This window comes from Bos taurus, chromosome Y, assembly GCF_002263795.3.
Source record: "Bos taurus isolate L1 Dominette 01449 registration number 42190680 breed Hereford chromosome Y, ARS-UCD2.0, whole genome shotgun sequence".
NCBI classification, from domain to species: Eukaryota; Metazoa; Chordata; class Mammalia; order Artiodactyla; family Bovidae; genus Bos; species Bos taurus.
In genome coordinates, this window is record NC_082638.1 from 9,194,522 (window position 1) to 9,219,347 (window position 24,826).

At 60.1% G+C, this 24,826-nt stretch overlaps 1 protein-coding gene across 1 annotated transcript; it reads left to right on the forward strand.

Annotated features, from left to right (window-relative positions):
* Positions 1–4,899: 4,899 nt before the first annotated feature.
* On the forward strand, positions 4,900–7,012 carry LOC132344574 (testis-specific Y-encoded protein 1-like; the record flags this gene model as incomplete). Its single annotated transcript, XM_059884239.1, has 6 exons — positions 4,900–4,915; positions 5,012–5,427; positions 6,205–6,282; positions 6,466–6,577; positions 6,673–6,818; positions 6,935–7,012. Coding segments are annotated over 6 exons (846 nt in total), but the record flags the coding sequence as incomplete, so codon positions are not given.
* Positions 7,013–24,826: the final 17,814 nt, after the last annotated feature.

A 24,826-nucleotide genomic window follows, 5' to 3' on the forward strand; every position in this document is an offset into this window, starting at 1 on the left:
ACTTCCGCCCCTTAACCTAGGATGGCCTGTCATTGAAAGGGCGTCCTGTCCAGGGCCCCAGTGCACCTGTGCGCTGACTTTGGGATCTTGTGTGAATTTCCACATCCAATACTCTGATCTCACCAGCACCACACCTGCTGAGCTTGAAGTTGCTTCAGGGAAAATCCGGACGTCTCTGGGAGGAGGTGGACAGGGAGCCCCAAGGGCAGGACATGGTGCCTAGTGACACCATCTCCGTCATTGCTGGACACGGGTCTTCGGCTCCTGAAACCCCTGTGTTCCCTGTTTGCGTCCGTGTCCACGTGCCAAGCATGTGTGTGTGTACACGCGTGTGCTTGTGTCACCTGTCTTTATGCGGGGGTGTGTGTGTGTGTCCGGCCCAGGGCGGACGCAGAGATGAAGGCGACGGGAGAGGAGGTGACGAGCGACCAGAAGAGGAGGCACGAGGCGTCCCCAGGCTGACGGAGGTTGGTCACCGACTCTCCGCATGACCGTATCCGGGATGGGAATGAGGAAAAGATGGCCAGTGATACCTGCGGACCGTGGCTCGAGAAATCCGCAATTAGACCAAATCCAAAACACGCTCGCCACTTCTAACTTGTGGTTGTGTGTGCTTGGACCAGGGAGAGGGAAGTGCATGGTCTGAGGATTCCGCGAGGGCAAATCAGGTGGGGCGGGGCTTTGAAACCGCTGCCTGAGGAGCCCTCAGTCCATGGGGACGTGGGCCGGCCTCTGGAAATGGTGGGCGAGGGTACGGCTGGACCCGGGGTGGAGAGGAGGCCAAGTTCCTGTAGAGAAGAGCAGAGACCCGAAGGAGAAAGAGGCACAGATTGCCTGCTGCACTGGGGACTTGTTCCACACACGGAAGAAGGAGACCCGGGAGGGCCCTGGGCCAGTGCTGCCCAGGATCGGCCCATCGGCCCGCACGCTGTCTCCACGAGGGTGGCACACACTGGCATGATGCGAAACACAACGCAAGATGTGCTAAGCTAGGCTGTCCGTGCAAAACCACAGGCACGCGAGGAGAGACAGGGTGTGAGCGTGGCAGACGTCCAGGCATTTCCAGCCTCCTCGGCAGGGCAGAAAGGCGAGGGAGGCGCAGGTGTGGGTGTACGTGTGCGTCCCTCTGCCGGAGTGTGCCTGTGAGGGAGGGAAGAGGGAGGAAGCAAGGACGGTGGGCTACTTGCATGTGCCAAGGGACCTCGGGAGAATGGCAGACAGGGAAGCCCCTGGGGGCGGTTGAGAGCCTGCTGGTGGATTTCAGGGCCCAGGGGCTAGGCATTAGCGGCCCTGCCAAAGACACCCCATGGGTCGTGCTCCAAGTCCTGACGTGAATTCCTTCCTTCCTCTGGGGTCTTGCCCCCGGCTGTGGGGGTGGGGGGTGGGGGGGGCCAGAGGGGCTAAGGGGCGCGTCTGCCCCAGACGGAGGTTTCTGGCAGCGTCGCTGGAGCAGAATCTCTGATTCTGTCGTAGGGCATCTGCACCAGATGACACTCAGAGGCACCCTGCCTTCCAGGTGACCGTCTTGGATGTCCCCGGGCCCAAGCGGGGACTGGCTTCCTTGGCATGTGGGCTGTGTAGGCAAGCAGGGATGCCTGACTGTCGGGAATTCTAGCTGGGCCTAATGAGAGCAACTGAAAGAGAGTCTTGGCATTTAGCAAAGCAGTGAGGCCCGGGTGGTACAAGGCCTCTTGGTGCCTTTGAGGTAGCAAAGCTGCTTTCTGCCCAGGGAGGCATGAGCTGTGGGCCCAGACAGGGCCGGGTGCCCAGGGCAGCATCGGTTCAGGGACTGAGTGCGTCTGGGTAGTGTTAAAGAGAAGGGACGGCGTGTAGGGTTGCCGCCTTACCTTTACGGCCTCAGGTTCCGTGCCTTGTATCGGAAGAGTGCCTGTATCCACGTGCTCCTTCTTCACAAGATTGGATCAGACCCAGGCCTGTCACAGTCTCTTGGGGCCCTTGCAGGCCCGGGCGTCTCTTTGGCCTTTTCCTGCTACAGGGAGACAGGGAGACAGGTGCACTCAGCAAGCTACACAGGTGGGAAGCACAGGGGCCTCACTCGGAGTGTTGTGGGCCCTGACGGCTGGTGGGCTAGCAACAGGGCCACGCCATTGACAAGGAACGACCTAGATAGATGCACACGGAGAAAGCGGTTCTCCAAGTCAGCGGAGGCCAGCGCTCCTTGTTTTCTGGTTCCCTGAGGGAAGGCACAGACAATGGATCCGGCCAACGTGACTGGTACTGTGAAGCTGTCCAAGGTGATGGGAGAAGGCAGAACACAGGCGCCTGTCACTCAGCTGGCCACAGCGAGCAAATCCTGGGTCCTGCCCTTGCCCAAACCCCCGACAAATACTCCTGAGCGCACATCTCGGTTCCCTGCACCGAACCAGGCCAGGTCCTGCACTTCTTCAAGCCCCCGACCGACACTCCTGGGCCAGCATCGGACTCTCAGGCTTGTTCCTGGCCTTAGTCAAGCCCCCGGAACACATTCCTGAGCCCACAACGCGCTCTGTACCCCTGAACTACGGTGTGTCCTCCCCTTGTTCAAGCCCCCAGGAAACACTACTGAGCCCGCATCTCACTCGCTGCATTGAACCTGGCTGGCTCCTTGTCTTGTTCAAGCCCCCGACAGATACTCCGGAACCCACATCCCGGTCCCTGCACTGAAGCAGCCTGGGTGCTTCCCATGTTCAAGCCCCGACAAGCACTCCTGAGCCCACATCTCGGGCCCTGCACCGACGCAGTCTGGGTCCTGCCCTTGTTCAAGCCGCTGAACAAATACCCCTGAGCCGGCTTCTCTGTCCCTGCCGTGAACCAGGCCAGGAGCTGCACGTGTTGAAGCCACTGACCAACACTTCTGGGCCTGCATCTGATTCTCAGGCTGGTTCCTGGCCTGAGGTAAGCCCCCAGCAAACAGTATTGAGCCCACAGCTGGCTCCCTGCTCCTGAACTCAACTAAGGTGTGTCCTCCCCTTGTTCAACCACCCTCCCCCCCCCCAACCCCCAGGAAACACCACTGTGCCCGCATCTCACTCGCTGCATTGAACCAGGCTGGGTCCTGCGCTTGTTCAAACCCCCGACAAATCCTCCTGAGCCCACCCCTCGGTCCCTGCACTGAACCAGGCTGGATCCTCCCTTTGTTCAAGCCCCTGACAAACACACCTGACACCACCTCTCGGTCCCGTCATCGAGCCAGGCTGGGTCCTGCCCATGATCAAGCAGCCGATAAACACTCCTTGGAGCACATCTCGGTCCCTGCACTGATCCAGGCTGGATCCTGCCCTTGTTCATCCCGACAGACACTCCCGAGGCCACAGCACAGTCCCTGTCATGACCCAGGCTGGGTCCTGCCTTTGTTCAAGCCCCCGACAAACACTCTTGAGCCCACATCTCGGTCCATGCAACTGAATCGGGTCGGCCCTGCCCATGCCCAAGCTCTTTGTAGAACGCATATATCGTGTGTCAGGACTATAGGATGGCTGGTTTAGCTTGATCCTCTTGCTGCTCCAGGCCCCACAGGCTTGGGCCACAGGGCAGGCTGGGATGTGTTCTCACATGGAGAACAGAACCACTTTGAAAGGGCCTCCATAGGGTCGATGGCAGCCGTGCATGTCTCCGACACCGGTGAGTCGTGGGACTTAACGGGGAGCTGTCCTTAGCGTCTCCCTGGCCGGCATTCGCACAAGGTTCAGGGGGGGGTCCCTCATGCCAGCAGAGCGGGCCTCGTTTCTCCCTCTGCGCACAGTGTGGCCACGGCACCTCAGGCTTGTGCAGCTTTCACGTCGGCCCAGCGAGGGAGGGAGGGTCGCCCGTCCCCTTCTGCGCTTCAGCAGTGACCGCCCACTGTTGGCTTTCAAGGTCGAGAAAGCACTCTCCGAACGTGTGGACTAAAACCCTCTGAACTCCCACCGGTGAAACTCACTCAGGACGAGAAGGGCTTGCCTTCACGCCAAGGATAAGCGTCTCTTCTGAGCGCTGGTGTCCACAGAGTTGCAGACGGCAACAGCACTACTTAGAGAGACGGAGACACACAGACACCAGCGCCTGCTACACACGCGGAAGGATTGCCCAACACAGTGCTATGCCAGAAGCAAAGATACAGAGACACAGAGCGAGCGCTGTACACTAAGGCGCTGGTGTTCCCGAACAGTGGAGATCCACTGTAGCACTGTAGGTGGGGTTCTTCCCTACTCCCCTAGCACCCGGACAGCAGCAGGCTCTCTGTCCCTTGAAGAAAAGTATCCAGCCCCTTGGCACCCCTGCGTATCCCTTGGATACTCAGGGAGAGCTCTCAGTTATTGCCAGTCCCAGGGGACACAGGAGTGTGCGGTTCGGATGGCGGAGCAGGAACCCGTGCTTGGAATTTCCAGAGCCAGGTCAATGACAGCGCCTGGGGCTAGCCCGGCCACATGCAAAACCCTGTCCCTCCCTGGAGCAGAATCTGGCCACGTGGGGGCGCTGGAGCAGCACAGGAACCCCGGAAGATGCCCTCCGGTCTGGGGGCGTGTCCATAAGAGTGCCGCCCACTACCCTGTCGGCCATTGGTCTAGATTTGGGCCAGCAGTCTGTGCATGGCTCACAGCCTAGGCCCCCGCCTGTTCGCCGGATCTCCTAGGGCCCGTTCACCCCGTCCTGCGTTTCTGGCACCCCTTTCTTCGGCCTCACGCCAACACCCCCACACACCAGCCCCCGCCTTCTGACAATCCCCCTCACTCCCCGCCCCCAAAAGAGCTAGTCGGTCCCACAGGTTTACTGCAGCCTGGGCCGCCATTACGCCCCACTTGTTGTGCTCTTATGTCGCGTCCCTTCGCCTCTGCCCCAGCTCGGGGTCACCGCCAAGGCCAAGAGGAACGTGAGAGGCGGTCAGAGGAAGGCGGGAGCGTCCCGGGACCCCGCACCTTCCAAGTTGTGAGCCCAGGTACTCAGGGGGCAGGGCCCCGCCCCCACCCCCCCTCCCCCACCCCGCAGCCTGCCGTCGTGATGCAGTGCGCAGCTGGGACCTTGTCACCAGCAGTTGTCACGCCAGGCCAAGAGGCCACCCTCTTCAGGGTGGAGGCGGTGGAGGAGGGCGAGGCCCTGGTGGACGGAGACGTGGCGGGGATCGGGCGGGAGTTCCAGCTGCTTGCGGAAGACATCGTGGAGGAGGTGGAGGTTGTGGCGGATGAGGAGCAGGAACAGCGGCCCTCCCAGGAGCTAGAGGAGAAGACGGTGGAGGAGCAGGGCCAGGAAAGGCCCGGAGGCCCTTGTGAGCGCCAGGAGCTGGATGCCCTGCAGGCACTGGCCGCCCTGCAGGTAGAACTGAGCTCTGAGCGTGAGCAAAACCGCAGGGCTTACGTTCAGTTCATGCGCAAGAACCATCAGAGGAGGAAGCGTCACTTGGCTCGGAGGAGCGCCATCATCCAGGGCATCCCTGGCTTCTGGGCCAAAGCTGTATCCTTTGCGCTGCTCCTTGGGGTCTGCTGCTCAGGAGGACGAGGAAGGGGAGAAGGGGCAGGAGCAGGCGGAGGGGGTGGAGGCGAGGGCACAGGAAGGGCGCCAGAGGCCACTGAAGGAAATGCGGTCCTGGGCAATTGGCAGGCTCCAAAGGCACAGCCGAGTAGGGCCTGGGCAGGGCCACAGGTGGACGTGTCGCAGCCATGCCTTTGAGTGTCTCCTTCAGGCCTGCATCTGAGGAGGCGCAGCCCCCGAGGCCTCTAAGCCAACATTGACCAGAGACGGTACACAAGAGCAGCGTTCGCAGACAGTTATTGGTGTAAATGTGGGTGATCCCGGCACATTGCTGGGACATGTGAGTCATTCACGCACACGCACACGCACACACACACGTACACAAAAACACACACACACATACCCAAGAAGCCCTTTACTTTCAGACACGGTTTGTCACAAGGACTGCAAGTCTGACCGTATAAGCAGTGACATGCCACTACCCAGCATACACAGGTCTGGAGGAGCAGAGTAGCGGTCAGAAACAGCCCCTGCTTGGGGAATGCAGATGCACACCATCCCAAGGGGCCCAGAGCCATGAGCGTGTCTGATGGTATGGCAGGTCCTGAGGATATCAGCAGTGGCCGGGCAAGAGGCAGTGCCCGCCAAGCTCCTTGCAGATGCGTGTTCCAGTATCCTTGTTCCACCCCAGACTAAGGCTGATGCTCCTGGCTCTTCTTGGCCGGCATGTGGCCTGAATGGCTCCTTGACCTAAAGCAGATTATGAGCCACCCTCAAGTCTCCGTCCTGATCAGCGACCAAGATCAAGACTTTCTCGGCTACATGATGGACTTGAAGGTCAGTGAGGGAGACTGAGGAAGGGTGGGTATGGGACCTGGCGGGGAGTGGGAGGAACGTGTTAGCCATGTTCCTGTGCTGTGAGACTTTGGAGAGGCATCGGGGAAGCTGATCATGCCTGCCTTGGAGGCAAGCTGAGGCCCCTAGAAGCTTGCACCTTTTCCCTCCTCGCTATCCTGGCAGGTGCAGGTGCGGAGCCATCCGCCGTCCCGCTGCAAGCTGATCTTTTCCTTTCGGGACAACCCCTACTTCTTGAACTCGGTGATCATTAAGGAGTATTACCTTGACATCACTGGTAAAAGGTGGCTCCCGGGGTGATGAGTGTGGGTGTGCAAGCGTGTGGATGATGCACCTGCGGTGTCCACCCCAGTCTCCCCTGTCTGTCTGCAGGGTACAGGGCACGTCGATCCACCCCAGTCCACTGGTTCTGGGACTTTGAACGGGGAGCCCCCAGCCGCAGGCTGGACACCAGGAGCCTTAACTTTCTCAACTGGCTGTCAGGCCACAACGGCCCAGAATCGAACAGGATTGCTGAGGTGGGGTTGCTTTGGGCTTGCACACAGTTGGTGGTTGATGTTGGAGTTCTTGGCTGCTCATGGGAGGGTTGGGAGCCTGGTCAGCCCCTGGCTGACCTTGCTCGTGTTGCCTGCAGATCATCAGCGAAGACGTGTGGGACGATCCCCTGAAGTACTACCTCAGGGAGGAAGGTTCGTCCGTGAGAGACAACTGACAGAAACACATGTGGTGATGGGGTCTGGAGGTAGGCCCCGTAGGGACAGCCGAATAGTAGCTGGGGCACAGTACTTTCTTTCGCAAGTGGGGATGCTCAGGCTCATGCAAACTGGCTGCAGAGCCAGAGCCTGAGTCAAGCATGTAGCAGGTGACTTGCTGAGACTGGGGGCTGGGGGGGACTCGGTGTGTCCGAGAGCGCAGTAAGTCCCCCTCCAGTCAGCTGTGGTGGCAGCGCGAGAGTCCTAGGTGATACGACTAGAGGCAGGGTGAATTAAGTGCCTGTGTCAGAATCATCTGTCCTTGGGTCCTGCCATTCCCCCGGCGTCCTTCCTCTCACTGAGTTTGAGAATGCCTGGGCCCTTCACTTCCGCCCCTTAACCTAGGATGGCCTGTCATTGAAAGGGCGTCCTGTCCAGGGCCCCAGTGCACCTGTGCGCTGACTTTGGGATCTTGTGTGAATTTCCACATCCAATACTCTGATCTCACCAGCACCACACCTGCTGAGCTTGAAGTTGCTTCAGGGAAAATCCGGACGTCTCTGGGAGGAGGTGGACAGGGAGCCCCAAGGGCAGGACATGGTGCCTAGTGACACCATCTCCATCATTGCTGGACACGGGTCTTCGGCTCCTGAAACCCCTGTGTTCCCTGTTTGCGTCCGTGTCCACGTGCCAAGCATGTGTGTGTGTACACGCGTGTGCTTGTGTCACCTGTCTTTATGCGGGGGTGTGTGTGTGTGTCCGGCCCAGGGCGGACGCAGAGATGAAGGCGACGGGAGAGGAGGTGACGAGCGACCAGAAGAGGAGGCACGAGGCGTCCCCAGGCTGACGGAGGTTGGTCACCGACTCTCCGCATGACCGTATCCGGGATGGGAATGAGGAAAAGATGGCCAGTGATACCTGCGGACCGTGGCTCGAGAAATCCGCAATTAGACCAAATCCAAAACACGCTCGCCACTTCTAACTTGTGGTTGTGTGTGCTTGGACCAGGGAGAGGGAAGTGCATGGTCTGAGGATTCCGCGAGGGCAAATCAGGTGGGGCGGGGCTTTGAAACCGCTGCCTGAGGAGCCCTCAGTCCATGGGGACGTGGGCCGGCCTCTGGAAATGGTGGGCGAGGGTACGGCTGGACCCGGGGTGGAGAGGAGGCCAAGTTCCTGTAGAGAAGAGCAGAGACCCGAAGGAGAAAGAGGCACAGATTGCCTGCTGCACTGGGGACTTGTTCCACACACGGAAGAAGGAGACCCGGGAGGGCCCTGGGCCAGTGCTGCCCAGGATCGGCCCATCGGCCCGCACGCTGTCTCCACGAGGGTGGCACACACTGGCATGATGCGAAACACAACGCAAGATGTGCTAAGCTAGGCTGTCCGTGCAAAACCACAGGCACGCGAGGAGAGACAGGGTGTGAGCGTGGCAGACGTCCAGGCATTTCCAGCCTCCTCGGCAGGGCAGAAAGGCGAGGGAGGCGCAGGTGTGGGTGTACGTGTGCGTCCCTCTGCCGGAGTGTGCCTGTGAGGGAGGGAAGAGGGAGGAAGCAAGGACGGTGGGCTACTTGCATGTGCCAAGGGACCTCGGGAGAATGGCAGACAGGGAAGCCCCTGGGGGCGGTTGAGAGCCTGCTGGTGGATTTCAGGGCCCAGGGGCTAGGCATTAGCGGCCCTGCCAAAGACACCCCATGGGTCGTGCTCCAAGTCCTGACGTGAATTCCTTCCTTCCTCTGGGGTCTTGCCCCCGGCTGTGGGGGTGGGGGGTGGGGGGGGCCAGAGGGGCTAAGGGGCGCGTCTGCCCCAGACGGAGGTTTCTGGCAGCGTCGCTGGAGCAGAATCTCTGATTCTGTCGTAGGGCATCTGCACCAGATGACACTCAGAGGCACCCTGCCTTCCAGGTGACCGTCTTGGATGTCCCCGGGCCCAAGCGGGGACTGGCTTCCTTGGCATGTGGGCTGTGTAGGCAAGCAGGGATGCCTGACTGTCGGGAATTCTAGCTGGGCCTAATGAGAGCAACTGAAAGAGAGTCTTGGCATTTAGCAAAGCAGTGAGGCCCGGGTGGTACAAGGCCTCTTGGTGCCTTTGAGGTAGCAAAGCTGCTTTCTGCCCAGGGAGGCATGAGCTGTGGGCCCAGACAGGGCCGGGTGCCCAGGGCAGCATCGGTTCAGGGACTGAGTGCGTCTGGGTAGTGTTAAAGAGAAGGGACGGCGTGTAGGGTTGCCGCCTTACCTTTACGGCCTCAGGTTCCGTGCCTTGTATCGGAAGAGTGCCTGTATCCACGTGCTCCTTCTTCACAAGATTGGATCAGACCCAGGCCTGTCACAGTCTCTTGGGGCCCTTGCAGGCCCGGGCGTCTCTTTGGCCTTTTCCTGCTACAGGGAGACAGGGAGACAGGTGCACTCAGCAAGCTACACAGGTGGGAAGCACAGGGGCCTCACTCGGAGTGTTGTGGGCCCTGACGGCTGGTGGGCTAGCAACAGGGCCACGCCATTGACAAGGAACGACCTAGATAGATGCACACGGAGAAAGCGGTTCTCCAAGTCAGCGGAGGCCAGCGCTCCTTGTTTTCTGGTTCCCTGAGGGAAGGCACAGACAATGGATCCGGCCAACGTGACTGGTACTGTGAAGCTGTCCAAGGTGATGGGAGAAGGCAGAACACAGGCGCCTGTCACTCAGCTGGCCACAGCGAGCAAATCCTGGGTCCTGCCCTTGCCCAAACCCCCGACAAATACTCCTGAGCGCACATCTCGGTTCCCTGCACCGAACCAGGCCAGGTCCTGCACTTCTTCAAGCCCCCGACCGACACTCCTGGGCCAGCATCGGACTCTCAGGCTTGTTCCTGGCCTTAGTCAAGCCCCCGGAACACATTCCTGAGCCCACAACGCGCTCTGTACCCCTGAACTACGGTGTGTCCTCCCCTTGTTCAAGCCCCCAGGAAACACTACTGAGCCCGCATCTCACTCGCTGCATTGAACCTGGCTGGCTCCTTGTCTTGTTCAAGCCCCCGACAGATACTCCGGAACCCACATCCCGGTCCCTGCACTGAAGCAGCCTGGGTGCTTCCCATGTTCAAGCCCCGACAAGCACTCCTGAGCCCACATCTCGGGCCCTGCACCGACGCAGTCTGGGTCCTGCCCTTGTTCAAGCCGCTGAACAAATACCCCTGAGCCGGCTTCTCTGTCCCTGCCGTGAACCAGGCCAGGAGCTGCACGTGTTGAAGCCACTGACCAACACTTCTGGGCCTGCATCTGATTCTCAGGCTGGTTCCTGGCCTGAGGTAAGCCCCCAGCAAACAGTATTGAGCCCACAGCTGGCTCCCTGCTCCTGAACTCAACTAAGGTGTGTCCTCCCCTTGTTCAACCACCCTCCCCCCCCCCAACCCCCAGGAAACACCACTGTGCCCGCATCTCACTCGCTGCATTGAACCAGGCTGGGTCCTGCGCTTGTTCAAACCCCCGACAAATCCTCCTGAGCCCACCCCTCGGTCCCTGCACTGAACCAGGCTGGATCCTCCCTTTGTTCAAGCCCCTGACAAACACACCTGACACCACCTCTCGGTCCCGTCATCGAGCCAGGCTGGGTCCTGCCCATGATCAAGCAGCCGATAAACACTCCTTGGAGCACATCTCGGTCCCTGCACTGATCCAGGCTGGATCCTGCCCTTGTTCATCCCGACAGACACTCCCGAGGCCACAGCACAGTCCCTGTCATGACCCAGGCTGGGTCCTGCCTTTGTTCAAGCCCCCGACAAACACTCTTGAGCCCACATCTCGGTCCATGCAACTGAATCGGGTCGGCCCTGCCCATGCCCAAGCTCTTTGTAGAACGCATATATCGTGTGTCAGGACTATAGGATGGCTGGTTTAGCTTGATCCTCTTGCTGCTCCAGGCCCCACAGGCTTGGGCCACAGGGCAGGCTGGGATGTGTTCTCACATGGAGAACAGAACCACTTTGAAAGGGCCTCCATAGGGTCGATGGCAGCCGTGCATGTCTCCGACACCGGTGAGTCGTGGGACTTAACGGGGAGCTGTCCTTAGCGTCTCCCTGGCCGACATTCGCACAAGGTTCAGGGGGGGGGCCTCATGCCAGCAGAGCGGGCCTCGTTTCTCCCTCTGCGCACAGTGTGGCCACGGCACCTCAGGCTTGTGCAGCTTTCACGTCGGCCCAGCGAGGGAGGGAGGGTCGCCCGTCCCCTTCTGCGCTTCAGCAGTGACCGCCCACTGTTGGCTTTCAAGGTCGAGAAAGCACTCTCCGAACGTGTGGACTAAAACCCTCTGAACTCCCACCGGTGAAACTCACTCAGGACGAGAAGGGCTTGCCTTCACGCCAAGGATAAGCGTCTCTTCTGAGCGCTGGTGTCCACAGAGTTGCAGACGGCAACAGCACTACTTAGAGAGACGGAGACACACAGACACCAGCGCCTGCTACACACGCGGAAGGATTGCCCAACACAGTGCTATGCCAGAAGCAAAGATACAGAGACACAGAGCGAGCGCTGTACACTAAGGCGCTGGTGTTCCCGAACAGTGGAGATCCACTGTAGCGCTGTAGGTGGGGTTCTTCCCTACTCCCCTAGCACCCGGACAGCAGCAGGCTCTCTGTCCCTTGAAGAAAAGTATCCAGCCCCTTGGCACCCCTGCGTATCCCTTGGATACTCAGGGAGAGCTCTCAGTTATTGCCAGTCCCAGGGGACACAGGAGTGTGCGGTTCGGATGGCGGAGCAGGAACCCGTGCTTGGAATTTCCAGAGCCAGGTCAATGACAGCGCCTGGGGCTAGCCCGGCCACATGCAAAACCCTGTCCCTCCCTGGAGCAGAATCTGGCCACGTGGGGGCGCTGGAGCAGCACAGGAACCCCGGAAGATGCCCTCCGGTCTGGGGGCGTGTCCATAAGAGTGCCGCCCACTACCCTGTCGGCCATTGGTCTAGATTTGGGCCAGCAGTCTGTGCATGGCTCACAGCCTAGGCCCCCGCCTGTTCGCCGGATCTCCTAGGGCCCGTTCACCCCGTCCTGCGTTTCTGGCACCCCTTTCTTCGGCCTCACGCCAACACCCCCACACACCAGCCCCCGCCTTCTGACAATCCCCCTCACTCCCCGCCCCCAAAAGAGCTAGTCGGTCCCACAGGTTTACTGCAGCCTGGGCCGCCATTACGCCCCACTTGTTGTGCTCTTATGTCGCGTCCCTTCGCCTCTGCCCCAGCTCGGGGTCACCGCCAAGGCCAAGAGGAACGTGAGAGGCGGTCAGAGGAAGGCGGGAGCGTCCCGGGACCCCGCACCTTCCAAGTTGTGAGCCCAGGTACTCAGGGGGCAGGGCCCCGCCCCCACCCCCCCTCCCCCACCCCGCAGCCTGCCGTCGTGATGCAGTGCGCAGCTGGGACCTTGTCACCAGCAGTTGTCACGCCAGGCCAAGAGGCCACCCTCTTCAGGGTGGAGGCGGTGGAGGAGGGCGAGGCCCTGGTGGACGGAGACGTGGCGGGGATCGGGCGGGAGTTCCAGCTGCTTGCGGAAGACATCGTGGAGGAGGTGGAGGTTGTGGCGGATGAGGAGCAGGAACAGCGGCCCTCCCAGGAGCTAGAGGAGAAGACGGTGGAGGAGCAGGGCCAGGAAAGGCCCGGAGGCCCTTGTGAGCGCCAGGAGCTGGATGCCCTGCAGGCACTGGCCGCCCTGCAGGTAGAACTGAGCTCTGAGCGTGAGCAAAACCGCAGGGCTTACGTTCAGTTCATGCGCAAGAACCATCAGAGGAGGAAGCGTCACTTGGCTCGGAGGAGCGCCATCATCCAGGGCATCCCTGGCTTCTGGGCCAAAGCTGTATCCTTTGCGCTGCTCCTTGGGGTCTGCTGCTCAGGAGGACGAGGAAGGGGAGAAGGGGCAGGAGCAGGCGGAGGGGGTGGAGGCGAGGGCACAGGAAGGGCGCCAGAGGCCACTGAAGGAAATGCGGTCCTGGGCAATTGGCAGGCTCCAAAGGCACAGCCGAGTAGGGCCTGGGCAGGGCCACAGGTGGACGTGTCGCAGCCATGCCTTTGAGTGTCTCCTTCAGGCCTGCATCTGAGGAGGCGCAGCCCCCGAGGCCTCTAAGCCAACATTGACCAGAGACGGTACACAAGAGCAGCGTTCGCAGACAGTTATTGGTGTAAATGTGGGTGATCCCGGCACATTGCTGGGACATGTGAGTCATTCACGCACACGCACACGCACACACACACGTACACAAAAACACACACACACATACCCAAGAAGCCCTTTACTTTCAGACACGGTTTGTCACAAGGACTGCAAGTCTGACCGTATAAGCAGTGACATGCCACTACCCAGCATACACAGGTCTGGAGGAGCAGAGTAGCGGTCAGAAACAGCCCCTGCTTGGGGAATGCAGATGCACACCATCCCAAGGGGCCCAGAGCCATGAGCGTGTCTGATGGTATGGCAGGTCCTGAGGATATCAGCAGTGGCCGGGCAAGAGGCAGTGCCCGCCAAGCTCCTTGCAGATGCGTGTTCCAGTATCCTTGTTCCACCCCAGACTAGGGCTGATGCTCCTGGCTCTTCTTGGCCGGCATGTGGCCTGAATGGCTCCTTGACCTAAAGCAGATTATGAGCCACCCTCAAGTCTCCGTCCTGATCAGCGACCAAGATCAAGACTTTCTCGGCTACATGATGGACTTGAAGGTCAGTGAGGGAGACTGAGGAAGGGTGGGTATGGGACCTGGCGGGGAGTGGGAGGAACGTGTTAGCCATGTTCCTGTGCTGTGAGACTTTGGAGAGGCATCGGGGAAGCTGATCATGCCTGCCTTGGAGGCAAGCTGAGGCCCCTAGAAGCTTGCACCTTTTCCCTCCTCGCTATCCTGGCAGGTGCAGGTGTGGAGCCATCCGCCGTCCCGCTGCAAGCTGATCTTTTCCTTTCGGGACAACCCCTACTTCTTGAACTCGGTGATCATTAAGGAGTATTACCTTGACATCACTGGTAAAAGGTGGCTCCCGGGGTGATGAGTGTGGGTGTGCAAGCGTGTGGATGATGCACCTGCGGTGTCCACCCCAGTCTCCCCTGTCTGTCTGCAGGGTACAGGGCACGTCGATCCACCCCAGTCCACTGGTTCTGGGACTTTGAACGGGGAGCCCCCAGCCGCAGGCTGGACACCAGGAGCCTTAACTTTCTCAACTGGCTGTCAGGCCACAACGGCCCAGAATCGAACAGGATTGCTGAGGTGGGGTTGCTTTGGGCTTGCACACAGTTGGTGGTTGATGTTGGAGTTCTTGGCTGCTCATGGGAGGGTTGGGAGCCTGGTCAGCCCCTGGCTGACCTTGCTCGTGTTGCCTGCAGATCATCAGCGAAGACGTGTGGGACGATCCCCTGAAGTACTACCTCAGGGAGGAAGGTTCGTCCGTGAGAGACAACTGACAGAAACACATGTGGTGATGGGGTCTGGAGGTAGGCCCCGTAGGGACAGCCGAATAGTAGCTGGGGCACAGTACTTTCTTTCGCAAGTGGGGATGCTCAGGCTCATGCAAACTGGCTGCAGAGCCAGAGCCTGAGTCAAGCATGTAGCAGGTGACTTGCTGAGACTGGGGGCTGGGGGGGACTCGGTGTGTCCGAGAGCGCAGTAAGTCCCCCTCCAGTCAGCTGTGGTGGCAGCGCGAGAGTCCTAGGTGATACGACTAGAGGCAGGGTGAATTAAGTGCCTGTGTCAGAATCATCTGTCCTTGGGTCCTGCCATTCCCCCGGCGTCCTTCCTCTCACTGAGTTTGAGAATGCCTGGGCCCTTCACTTCCGCCCCTTAACCTAGGATGGCCTGTCATTGAAAGGGCGTCCTGTCCAGGGCCCCAGTGCACCTGTGCGCTGACTTTGGGATCTTGTGTGAATTTCCACATCCAATACTCTGATCTCACCAGCACCACACCTGCTGAGCTTGAAGTTGCTTCAGGGAAAATCCGGACGTCTCTGGGAGGAGGTGGACAGGGAGCCCCAAGGGCAGGACATGGTGCCTAGTGACACCATCTCCGTCATTGCTGGACACGGGTCTTCGGCTCCTGAAACCCCTGTGTTCCCTGTTTGCGTCCGTGTCCACGTGCCAAGCATGTGTGTGTGTACACGCGTGTGCTTGTGTCACCTGTCTTTATGCGGGGGTGTGTGTGTGTGTCCGGCCCAGGGCGGACGCAGAGATGAAGGCGACGGGAGAGGAGGTGACGAGCGACCAGAAGAGGAGGCACGAGGCGTCCCCAGGCTGACGGAGGTTGGTCACCGACTCTCCGCATGACCGTATCCGGGATGGGAATGAGGAAAAGATGGCCAGTGATACCTGCGGACCGTGGCTCGAGAAATCCGCAATTAGACCAAATCCAAAACACGCTCGCCACTTCTAACTTGTGGTTGTGTGTGCTTGGACCAGGGAGAGGGAAGTGCATGGTCTGAGGATTCCGCGAGGGCAAATCAGGTGGGGCGGGGCTTTGAAACCGCTGCCTGAGGAGCCCTCAGTCCATGGGGACGTGGGCCGGCCTCTGGAAATGGTGGGCGAGGGTACGGCTGGACCCGGGGTGGAGAGGAGGCCAAGTTCCTGTAGAGAAGAGCAGAGACCCGAAGGAGAAAGAGGCACAGATTGCCTGCTGCACTGGGGACTTGTTCCACACACGGAAGAAGGAGACCCGGGAGGGCCCTGGGCCAGTGCTGCCCAGGATCGGCCCATCGGCCCGCACGCTGTCTCCACGAGGGTGGCACACACTGGCATGATGCGAAACACAACGCAAGATGTGCTAAGCTAGGCTGTCCGTGCAAAACCACAGGCACGCGAGGAGAGACAGGGTGTGAGCGTGGCAGACGTCCAGGCATTTCCAGCCTCCTCGGCAGGGCAGAAAGGCGAGGGAGGCGCAGGTGTGGGTGTACGTGTGCGTCCCTCTGCCGGAGTGTGCCTGTGAGGGAGGGAAGAGGGAGGAAGCAAGGACGGTGGGCTACTTGCATGTGCCAAGGGACCTCGGGAGAATGGCAGACAGGGAAGCCCCTGGGGGCGGTTGAGAGCCTGCTGGTGGATTTCAGGGCCCAGGGGCTAGGCATTAGCGGCCCTGCCAAAGACACCCCATGGGTCGTGCTCCAAGTCCTGACGTGAATTCCTTCCTTCCTCTGGGGTCTTGCCCCCGGCTGTGGGGGTGGGGGGTGGGGGGTGCCAGAGGGGCTAAGGGGCGCGTCTGCCCCAGACGGAGGTTTCTGGCAGCGTCGCTGGAGCAGAATCTCTGATTCTGTCGTAGGGCATCTGCACCAGATGACACTCAGAGGCACCCTGCCTTCCAGGTGACCGTCTTGGATGTCCCCGGGCCCAAGCGGGGACTGGCTTCCTTGGCATGTGGGCTGTGTAGGCAAGCAGGGATGCCTGACTGTCGGGAATTCTAGCTGGGCCTAATGAGAGCAACTGAAAGAGAGTCTTGGCATTTAGCAAAGCAGTGAGGCCCGGGTGGTACAAGGCCTCTTGGTGCCTTTGAGGTAGCAAAGCTGCTTTCTGCCCAGGGAGGCATGAGCTGTGGGCCCAGACAGGGCCGGGTGCCCAGGGCAGCATCGGTTCAGGGACTGAGTGCGTCTGGGTAGTGTTAAAGAGAAGGGACGGCGTGTAGGGTTGCCGCCTTACCTTTACGGCCTCAGGTTCCGTGCCTTGTATCGGAAGAGTGCCTGTATCCACGTGCCCCTTCTTCACAAGATTGGATCAGACCCAGGCCTGTCACAGTCTCTTGGGGCCCTTGCAGGCCCGGGCGTCTCTTTGGCCTTTTCCTGCTACAGGGAGACAGGGAGACAGGTGCACTCAGCAAGCTACACAGGTGGGAAGCACAGGGGCCTCACTCGGAGTGTTGTGGGCCCTGACGGCTGGTGGGCTAGCAACAGGGCCACGCCATTGACAAGGAACGACCTAGATAGATGCACACGGAGAAAGCGGTTCTCCAAGTCAGCGGAGGCCAGCGCTCCTTGTTTTCTGGTTCCCTGAGGGAAGGCACAGACAATGGATCCGGCCAACGTGACTGGTACTGTGAAGCTGTCCAAGGTGATGGGAGAAGGCAGAACACAGGCGCCTGTCACTCAGCTGGCCACAGCGAGCAAATCCTGGGTCCTGCCCTTGCCCAAACCCCCGACAAATACTCCTGAGCGCACATCTCGGTTCCCTGCACCGAACCAGGCCAGGTCCTGCACTTCTTCAAGCCCCCGACCGACACTCCTGGGCCAGCATCGGACTCTCAGGCATGTTCCTGGCCTTAGTCAAGCCCCCGGAACACATTCCTGAGCCCACAACGCGCTCTGTACCCCTGAACTACGGTGTGTCCTCCCCTTGTTCAAGCCCCCAGGAAACACTACTGAGCCCGCATCTCACTCGCTGCATTGAACCTGGCTGGCTCCTTGTCTTGTTCAAGCCCCCGACAGATACTCCGGAACCCACATCCCGGTCCCTGCACTGAAGCAGCCTGGGTGCTTCCCATGTTCAAGCCCCGACAAGCACTCCTGAGCCCACATCTCGGGCCCTGCACCGACGCAGTCTGGGTCCTGCCCTTGTTCAAGCCGCTGAACAAATACCCCTGAGCCGGCTTCTCTGTCCCTGCCGTGAACCAGGCCAGGAGCTGCACGTGTTGAAGCCACTGACCAACACTTCTGGGCCTGCATCTGATTCTCAGGCTGGTTCCTGGCCTGAGGTAAGCCCCCAGCAAACAGTATTGAGCCCACAGCTGGCTCCCTGCTCCTGAACTCAACTAAGGTGTGTCCTCCCCTTGTTCAACCACCCTCCCCCCCCCAACCCCCAGGAAACACCACTGTGCCCGCATCTCACTCGCTGCATTGAACCAGGCTGGGTCCTGCGCTTGTTCAAACCCCCGACAAATCCTCCTGAGCCCACCCCTCGGTCCCTGCACTGAACCAGGCTGGATCCTCCCTTTGTTCAAGCCCCTGACAAACACACCTGACACCACCTCTCGGTCCCGTCATCGAGCCAGGCTGGGTCCTGCCCATGATCAAGCAGCCGATAAACACTCCTTGGAGCACATCTCGGTCCCTGCACTGATCCAGGCTGGATCCTGCCCTTGTTCATCCCGACAGACACTCCCGAGGCCACAGCACAGTCCCTGTCATGACCCAGGCTGGGTCCTGCCTTTGTTCAAGCCCCCGACAAACACTCTTGAGCCCACATCTCGGTCCATGCAACTGAATCGGGTCGGCCCTGCCCATGCCCAAGCTCTTTGTAGAACGCATATATCGTGTGTCAGGACTATAGGATGGCTGGTTTAGCTTGATCCTCTTGCTGCTCCAGGCCCCACAGGCTTGGGCCACAGGGCAGGCTGGGATGTGTTCTCACATGGAGAACAGAACCACTTTGAAAGGGCCTCCATAGGGTCGATGGCAGCCGTGCATGTCTCCGACACCGGTGAGTCGTGGGACTTAACGGGGAGCTGTCCTTAGCGTCTCCCTGGCCGACATTCGCACAAGGTTCAGGGGGGGGGCCTCATGCCAGCAGAGCGGGCCTCGTTTCTCCCTCTGCGCACAGTGTGGCCACGGCACCTCAGGCTTGTGCAGCTTTCACGTCGGCCCAGCGAGGGAGGGAGGGTCGCCCGTCCCCTTCTGCGCTTCAGCAGTGACCGCCCACTGTTGGCTTTCAAGGTCGAGAAAGCACTCTCCGAACGTGTGGACTAAAACCCTCTGAACTCCCACCGGTGAAACTCACTCAGGACGAGAAGGGCTTGCCTTCACGCCAAGGATAAGCGTCTCTTCTGAGCGCTGGTGTCCACAGAGTTGCAGACGGCAACAGCACTACTTAGAGAGACGGAGACACACAGACACCAGCGCCTGCTACACACGCGGAAGGATTGCCCAACACAGTGCTATGCCAGAAGCAAAGATACAGAGACACAGAGCGAGCGCTGTACACTAAGGCGCTGGTGTTCCCGAACAGTGGAGATCCACTGTAGCACTGTAGGTGGGGTTCTTCCCTACTCCCCTAGCACCCGGACAGCAGCAGGCTCTCTGTCCCTTGAAGAAAAGTATCCAGCCCCTTGGCACCCCTGCGTATCCCTTGGATACTCAGGGAGAGCTCTCAGTTATTGCCAGTCCCAGGGGACACAGGAGTGTGCGGTTCGGATGGCGGAGCAGGAACCCGTGCTTGGAATTTCCAGAGCCAGGTCAATGACAGCGCCTGGGGCTAGCCCGGCCACATGCAAAACCCTGTCCCTCCCTGGAGCAGAATCTGGCCACGTGGGGGCGCTGGAGCAGCACAGGAACCCCGGAAGATGCCCTCCGGTCTGGGGGCGTGTCCATAAGAGTGCCGCCCACTACCCTGTCGGCCATTGGTCTAGATTTGGGCCAGCAGTCTGTGCATGGCTCACAGCCTAGGCCCCCGCCTGTTCGCCGGATCTCCTAGGGCCCGTTCACCCCGTCCTGCGTTTCTGGCACCCCTTTCTTCGGCCTCACGCCAACACCCCCACACACCAGCCCCCGCCTTCTGACAATCCCCCTCACTCCCCGCCCCCAAAAGAGCTAGTCGGTCCCACAGGTTTACTGCAGCCTGGGCCGCCATTACGCCCCACTTGTTGTGCTCTTATGTCGCGTCCCTTCGCCTCTGCCCCAGCTCGGGGTCACCGCCAAGGCCAAGAGGAACGTGAGAGGCGGTCAGAGGAAGGCGGGAGCGTCCCGGGACCCCGCACCTTCCAAGTTGTGAGCCCAGGTACTCAGGGGGCAGGGCCCCGCCCCCACCCCCCCTCCCCCACCCCGCAGCCTGCCGTCGTGATGCAGTGCGCAGCTGGGACCTTGTCACCAGCAGTTGTCACGCCAGGCCAAGAGGCCACCCTCTTCAGGGTGGAGGCGGTGGAGGAGGGCGAGGCCCTGGTGGACGGAGACGTGGCGGGGATCGGGCGGGAGTTCCAGCTGCTTGCGGAAGACATCGTGGAGGAGGTGGAGGTTGTGGCGGATGAGGAGCAGGAACAGCGGCCCTCCCAGGAGCTAGAGGAGAAGACGGTGGAGGAGCAGGGCCAGGAAAGGCCCGGAGGCCCTTGTGAGCGCCAGGAGCTGGATGCCCTGCAGGCACTGGCCGCCCTGCAGGTAGAACTGAGCTCTGAGCGTGAGCAAAACCGCAGGGCTTACGTTCAGTTCATGCGCAAGAACCATCAGAGGAGGAAGCGTCACTTGGCTCGGAGGAGCGCCATCATCCAGGGCATCCCTGGCTTCTGGGCCAAAGCTGTATCCTTTGCGCTGCTCCTTGGGGTCTGCTGCTCAGGAGGACGAGGAAGGGGAGAAGGGGCAGGAGCAGGCGGAGGGGGTGGAGGTGAGGGCACAGGAAGGGCGCCGGAGGCCACTGAAGGAAATGCGGTCCTGGGCAATTGGCAGGCTCCAAAGGCACAGCCGAGTAGGGCCTGGGCAGGGCCACAGGTGGACGTGTCGCAGCCATGCCTTTGAGTGTCTCCTTCAGGCCTGCATCTGAGGAGGCGCAGCCCCCGAGGCCTCTAAGCCAACATTGACCAGAGACGGTACACAAGAGCAGCGTTCGCAGACAGTTATTGGTGTAAATGTGGGTGATCCCGGCACATTGCTGGGACATGTGAGTCATTCACGCACACGCACACGCACACACACACGTACACAAAAACACACACACACATACCCAAGAAGCCCTTTACTTTCAGACACGGTTTGTCACAAGGACTGCAAGTCTGACCGTATAAGCAGTGACATGCCACTACCCAGCATACACAGGTCTGGAGGAGCAGAGTAGCGGTCAGAAACAGCCCCTGCTTGGGGAATGCAGATGCACACCATCCCAAGGGGCCCAGAGCCATGAGCGTGTCTGATGGTATGGCAGGTCCTGAGGATATCAGCAGTGGCCGGGCAAGAGGCAGTGCCCGCCAAGCTCCTTGCAGATGCGTGTTCCAGTATCCTTGTTCCACCCCAGACTAGGGCTGATGCTCCTGGCTCTTCTTGGCCGGCATGTGGCCTGAATGGCTCCTTGACCTAAAGCAGATTATGAGCCACCCTCAAGTCTCCGTCCTGATCAGCGACCAAGATCAAGACTTTCTCGGCTACATGATGGACTTGAAGGTCAGTGAGGGAGACTGAGGAAGGGTGGGTATGGGACCTGGCGGGGAGTGGGAGGAACGTGTTAGCCATGTTCCTGTGCTGTGAGACTTTGGAGAGGCATCGGGGAAGCTGATCATGCCTGCCTTGGAGGCAAGCTGAGGCCCCTAAAAGCTTGCACCTTTTCCCTCCTCGCTATCCTGGCAGGTGCAGGTGCGGAGCCATCCGCCGTCCCGCTGCAAGCTGATCTTTTCCTTTTGGGACAACCCCTACTTCTTGAACTCGGTGATCATTAAGGAGTATTACCTTGACATCACTGGTAAAAGGTGGCTCCCGGGGTGATGAGTGTGGGTGTGCAAGCGTGTGGATGATGCACCTGCGGTGTCCACCCCAGTCTCCCCTGTCTGTCTGCAGGGTACAGGGCACGTCGATCCACTCCAGTCCACTGGTTCTGGGACTTTGAACGGGGAGCCCCCAGCCGCAGGCTGGACACCAGGAGCCTTAACTTTCTCAACTGGCTGTCAGGCCACAACGGCCCAGAATCGAACAGGATTGCTGAGGTGGGGTTGCTTTGGGCTTGCACACAGTTGGTGGTTGATGTTGGAGTTCTTGGCTGCTCATGGGAGGGTTGGGAGCCTGGTCAGCCCCTGGCTGACCTTGCTCGTGTTGCCTGCAGATCATCAGCGAAGACGTGTGGGACGATCCCCTGAAGTACTACCTCAGGGAGGAAGGTTCGTCCGTGAGAGACAACTGACAGAAACACATGTGGTGATGGGGTCTGGAGGTAGGCCCCGTAGGGACAGCCGAATAGTAGCTGGGACACAGTACTTTCTTTCGCAAGTGGGGATGCTCAGGCTCATGCAAACTGGCTGCAGAGCCAGAGCCTGAGTCAAGCATGTAGCAGGTGACTTGCTGAGACTGGGGGCTGGGGGGGGACTCGGTGTGTCTGAGAGCGCAGTAAGTCCCCCTCCAGTCAGCTGTGGTGGCAGCGCGAGAGTCCTAGGTGATACGACTAGAGGCAGGGTGAATTAAGTGCCTGTGTCAGAATCATCTGTCCTTGGGTCCTGCCATTCCCCCGGCGTCCTTCCTCTCACTGAGTTTGAGAATGCCTGGGCCCTTCACTTCCGCCCCTTAACCTAGGATGGCCTGTCATTGAAAGGGCGTCCTGTCCAGGGCCCCAGTGCACCTGTGCGCTGACTTTGGGATCTTGTGTGAATTTCCACATCCAATACTCTGATCTCACCAGCACCACACCTGCTGAGCTTGAAGTTGCTTCAGGGAAAATCCGGACGTCTCTGGGAGGAGGTGGACAGGGAGCCCCAAGGGCAGGACATGGTGCCTAGTGACACCATCTCCGTCATTGCTGGACACGGGTCTTCGGCTCCTGAAACCCCTGTGTTCCCTGTTTGCGTCCGTGTCCACGTGCCAAGCATGTGTGTGTGTACACGCGTGTGCTTGTGTCACCTGTCTTTATGCGGGGGTGTGTGTGTGTGTCCGGCCCAGGGCGGACGCAGAGATGAAGGCGACGGGAGAGGAGGTGACGAGCGACCAGAAGAGGAGGCACGAGGCGTCCCCAGGCTGACGGAGGTTGGTCACCGACTCTCCGCATGACCGTATCCGGGATGGGAATGAGGAAAAGATGGCCAGTGATACATCCTGCGGACCGTGGCTCGAGAAATCCGCAATTAGACCAAATCCAAAACACGCTCGCCACTTCTAACTTGTGGTTGTGTGTGCTTGGACCAGGGAGAGGGAAGTGCATGGTCTGAGGATTCCGCGAGGGCAAATCAGGTGGGGCGGGGCTTTGAAACCGCTGCCTGAGGAGCCCTCAGTCCATGGGGACGTGGGCTGGCCTCTGGAAATGGTGGGCGAGGGTATGGCTGGACCCGGGGTGGAGAGGAGGCCAAGTTCCTGTAGAGAAGAGCAGAGACCCGAAGGAGAAAGAGGCACAGATTGCCTGCTGCACTGGGGACTTGTTCCACACACGGAAGAAGGAGACCCGGGAGGGCCCTGGGCCAGTGCTGCCCAGGATCGGCCCATCGGCCCGCACGCTGTCTCCACGAGGGTGGCACACACTGGCATGATGCGAAACACAACGCAAGATGTGCTAAGCTAGGCTGTCCGTGCAAAACCACAGGCACGCGAGGAGAGACAGGGTGTGAGCGTGGCAGACGTCCAGGCATTTCCAGTCTCCTCGGCAGGGCAGAAAGGCGAGGGAGGCGCAGGTGTGGGTGTACGTGTGCGTCCCTCTGCCGGAGTGTGCCTGTGAGGGAGGGAAGAGGGAGGAAGCAAGGACGGTGGGCTACTTGCATGTGCCAAGGGACCTCGGGAGAATGGCAGACAGGGAAGCCCCTGGGGGCGGTTGAGAGCCTGCTGGTGGATTTCAGGGCCCAGGGGCTCGGCATTAGCGGCCCTGCCAAAGACACCCCATGGGTCGTGCTCCAAGTCCTGACGTGAATTCCTTCCTTCCTCTGGGGTCTTGCCCCCGGCTGTGGGGGTGGGGGGGGGCCAGAGGGGCTAAGGGGTGCGTCTGCCCCAGACGGAGGTTTCTGGCAGCGTCGCTGGAGCAGAATCTCTGATTCTGTCGTAGGGCATCTGCACCAGATGACACTCAGAGGCACCCTGCCTTCCAGGTGACCGTCTTGGATGTCCCCGGGCCCAAGCGGGGACTGGCTTCCTTGGCATGTGGGCTGTGTAGGCAAGCAGGGATGCCTGACTGTCGGGAATTCTAGCTGGGCCTAATGAGAGCAACTGAAAGAGAGTCTTGGCATTTAGCAAAGCAGTGAGGCCCGGGTGGTACAAGGCCTCTTGGTGCCTTTGAGGTAGCAAAGCTGCTTTCTGCCCAGGGAGGCATGAGCTGTGGGCCCAGACAGGGCCGGGTGCCCAGGGCAGCATCGGTTCAGGGACTGAGTGCGTCTGGGTAGTGTTAAAGAGAAGGGACGGCGTGTAGGGTTGCCGCCTTACCTTTACGGCCTCAGGTTCCGTGCCTTGTATCGGAAGAGTGCCTGTATCCACGTGCTCCTTCTTCACAAGATTGGATCAGACCCAGGCCTGTCACAGTCTCTTGGGGCCCTTGCAGGCCCGGGCGTCTCTTTGGCCTTTTCCTGCTACAGGGAGACAGGGAGACAGGTGCACTCAGCAAGCTACACAGGTGGGAAGCACAGGGGCCTCACTCGGAGTGTTGTGGGCCCTGACGGCTGGTGGGCTAGCAACAGGGCCACGCCATTGACAAGGAACGACCTAGATAGATGCACACGGAGAAAGCGGTTCTCCAAGTCAGCGGAGGCCAGCGCTCCTTGTTTTCTGGTTCCCTGAGGGAAGGCACAGACAATGGATCCGGCCAACGTGACTGGTACTGTGAAGCTGTCCAAGGTGATGGGAGAAGGCAGAACACAGGCGCCTGTCACTCAGCTGGCCACAGCGAGCAAATCCTGGGTCCTGCCCTTGCCCAAACCCCCGACAAATACTCCTGAGCGCACATCTCGGTTCCCTGCACCGAACCAGGCCAGGTCCTGCACTTCTTCAAGCCCCCGACCGACACTCCTGGGCCAGCATCGGACTCTCAGGCTTGTTCCTGGCCTTAGTCAAGCCCCCGGAACACATTCCTGAGCCCACAACGCGCTCTGTACCCCTGAACTACGGTGTGTCCTCCCCTTGTTCAAGCCCCCAGGAAACACTACTGAGCCCGCATCTCACTCGCTGCATTGAACCTGGCTGGCTCCTTGTCTTGTTCAAGCCCCCGACAGATACTCCGGAACCCACATCCCGGTCCCTGCACTGAAGCAGCCTGGGTGCTTCCCATGTTCAAGCCCCGACA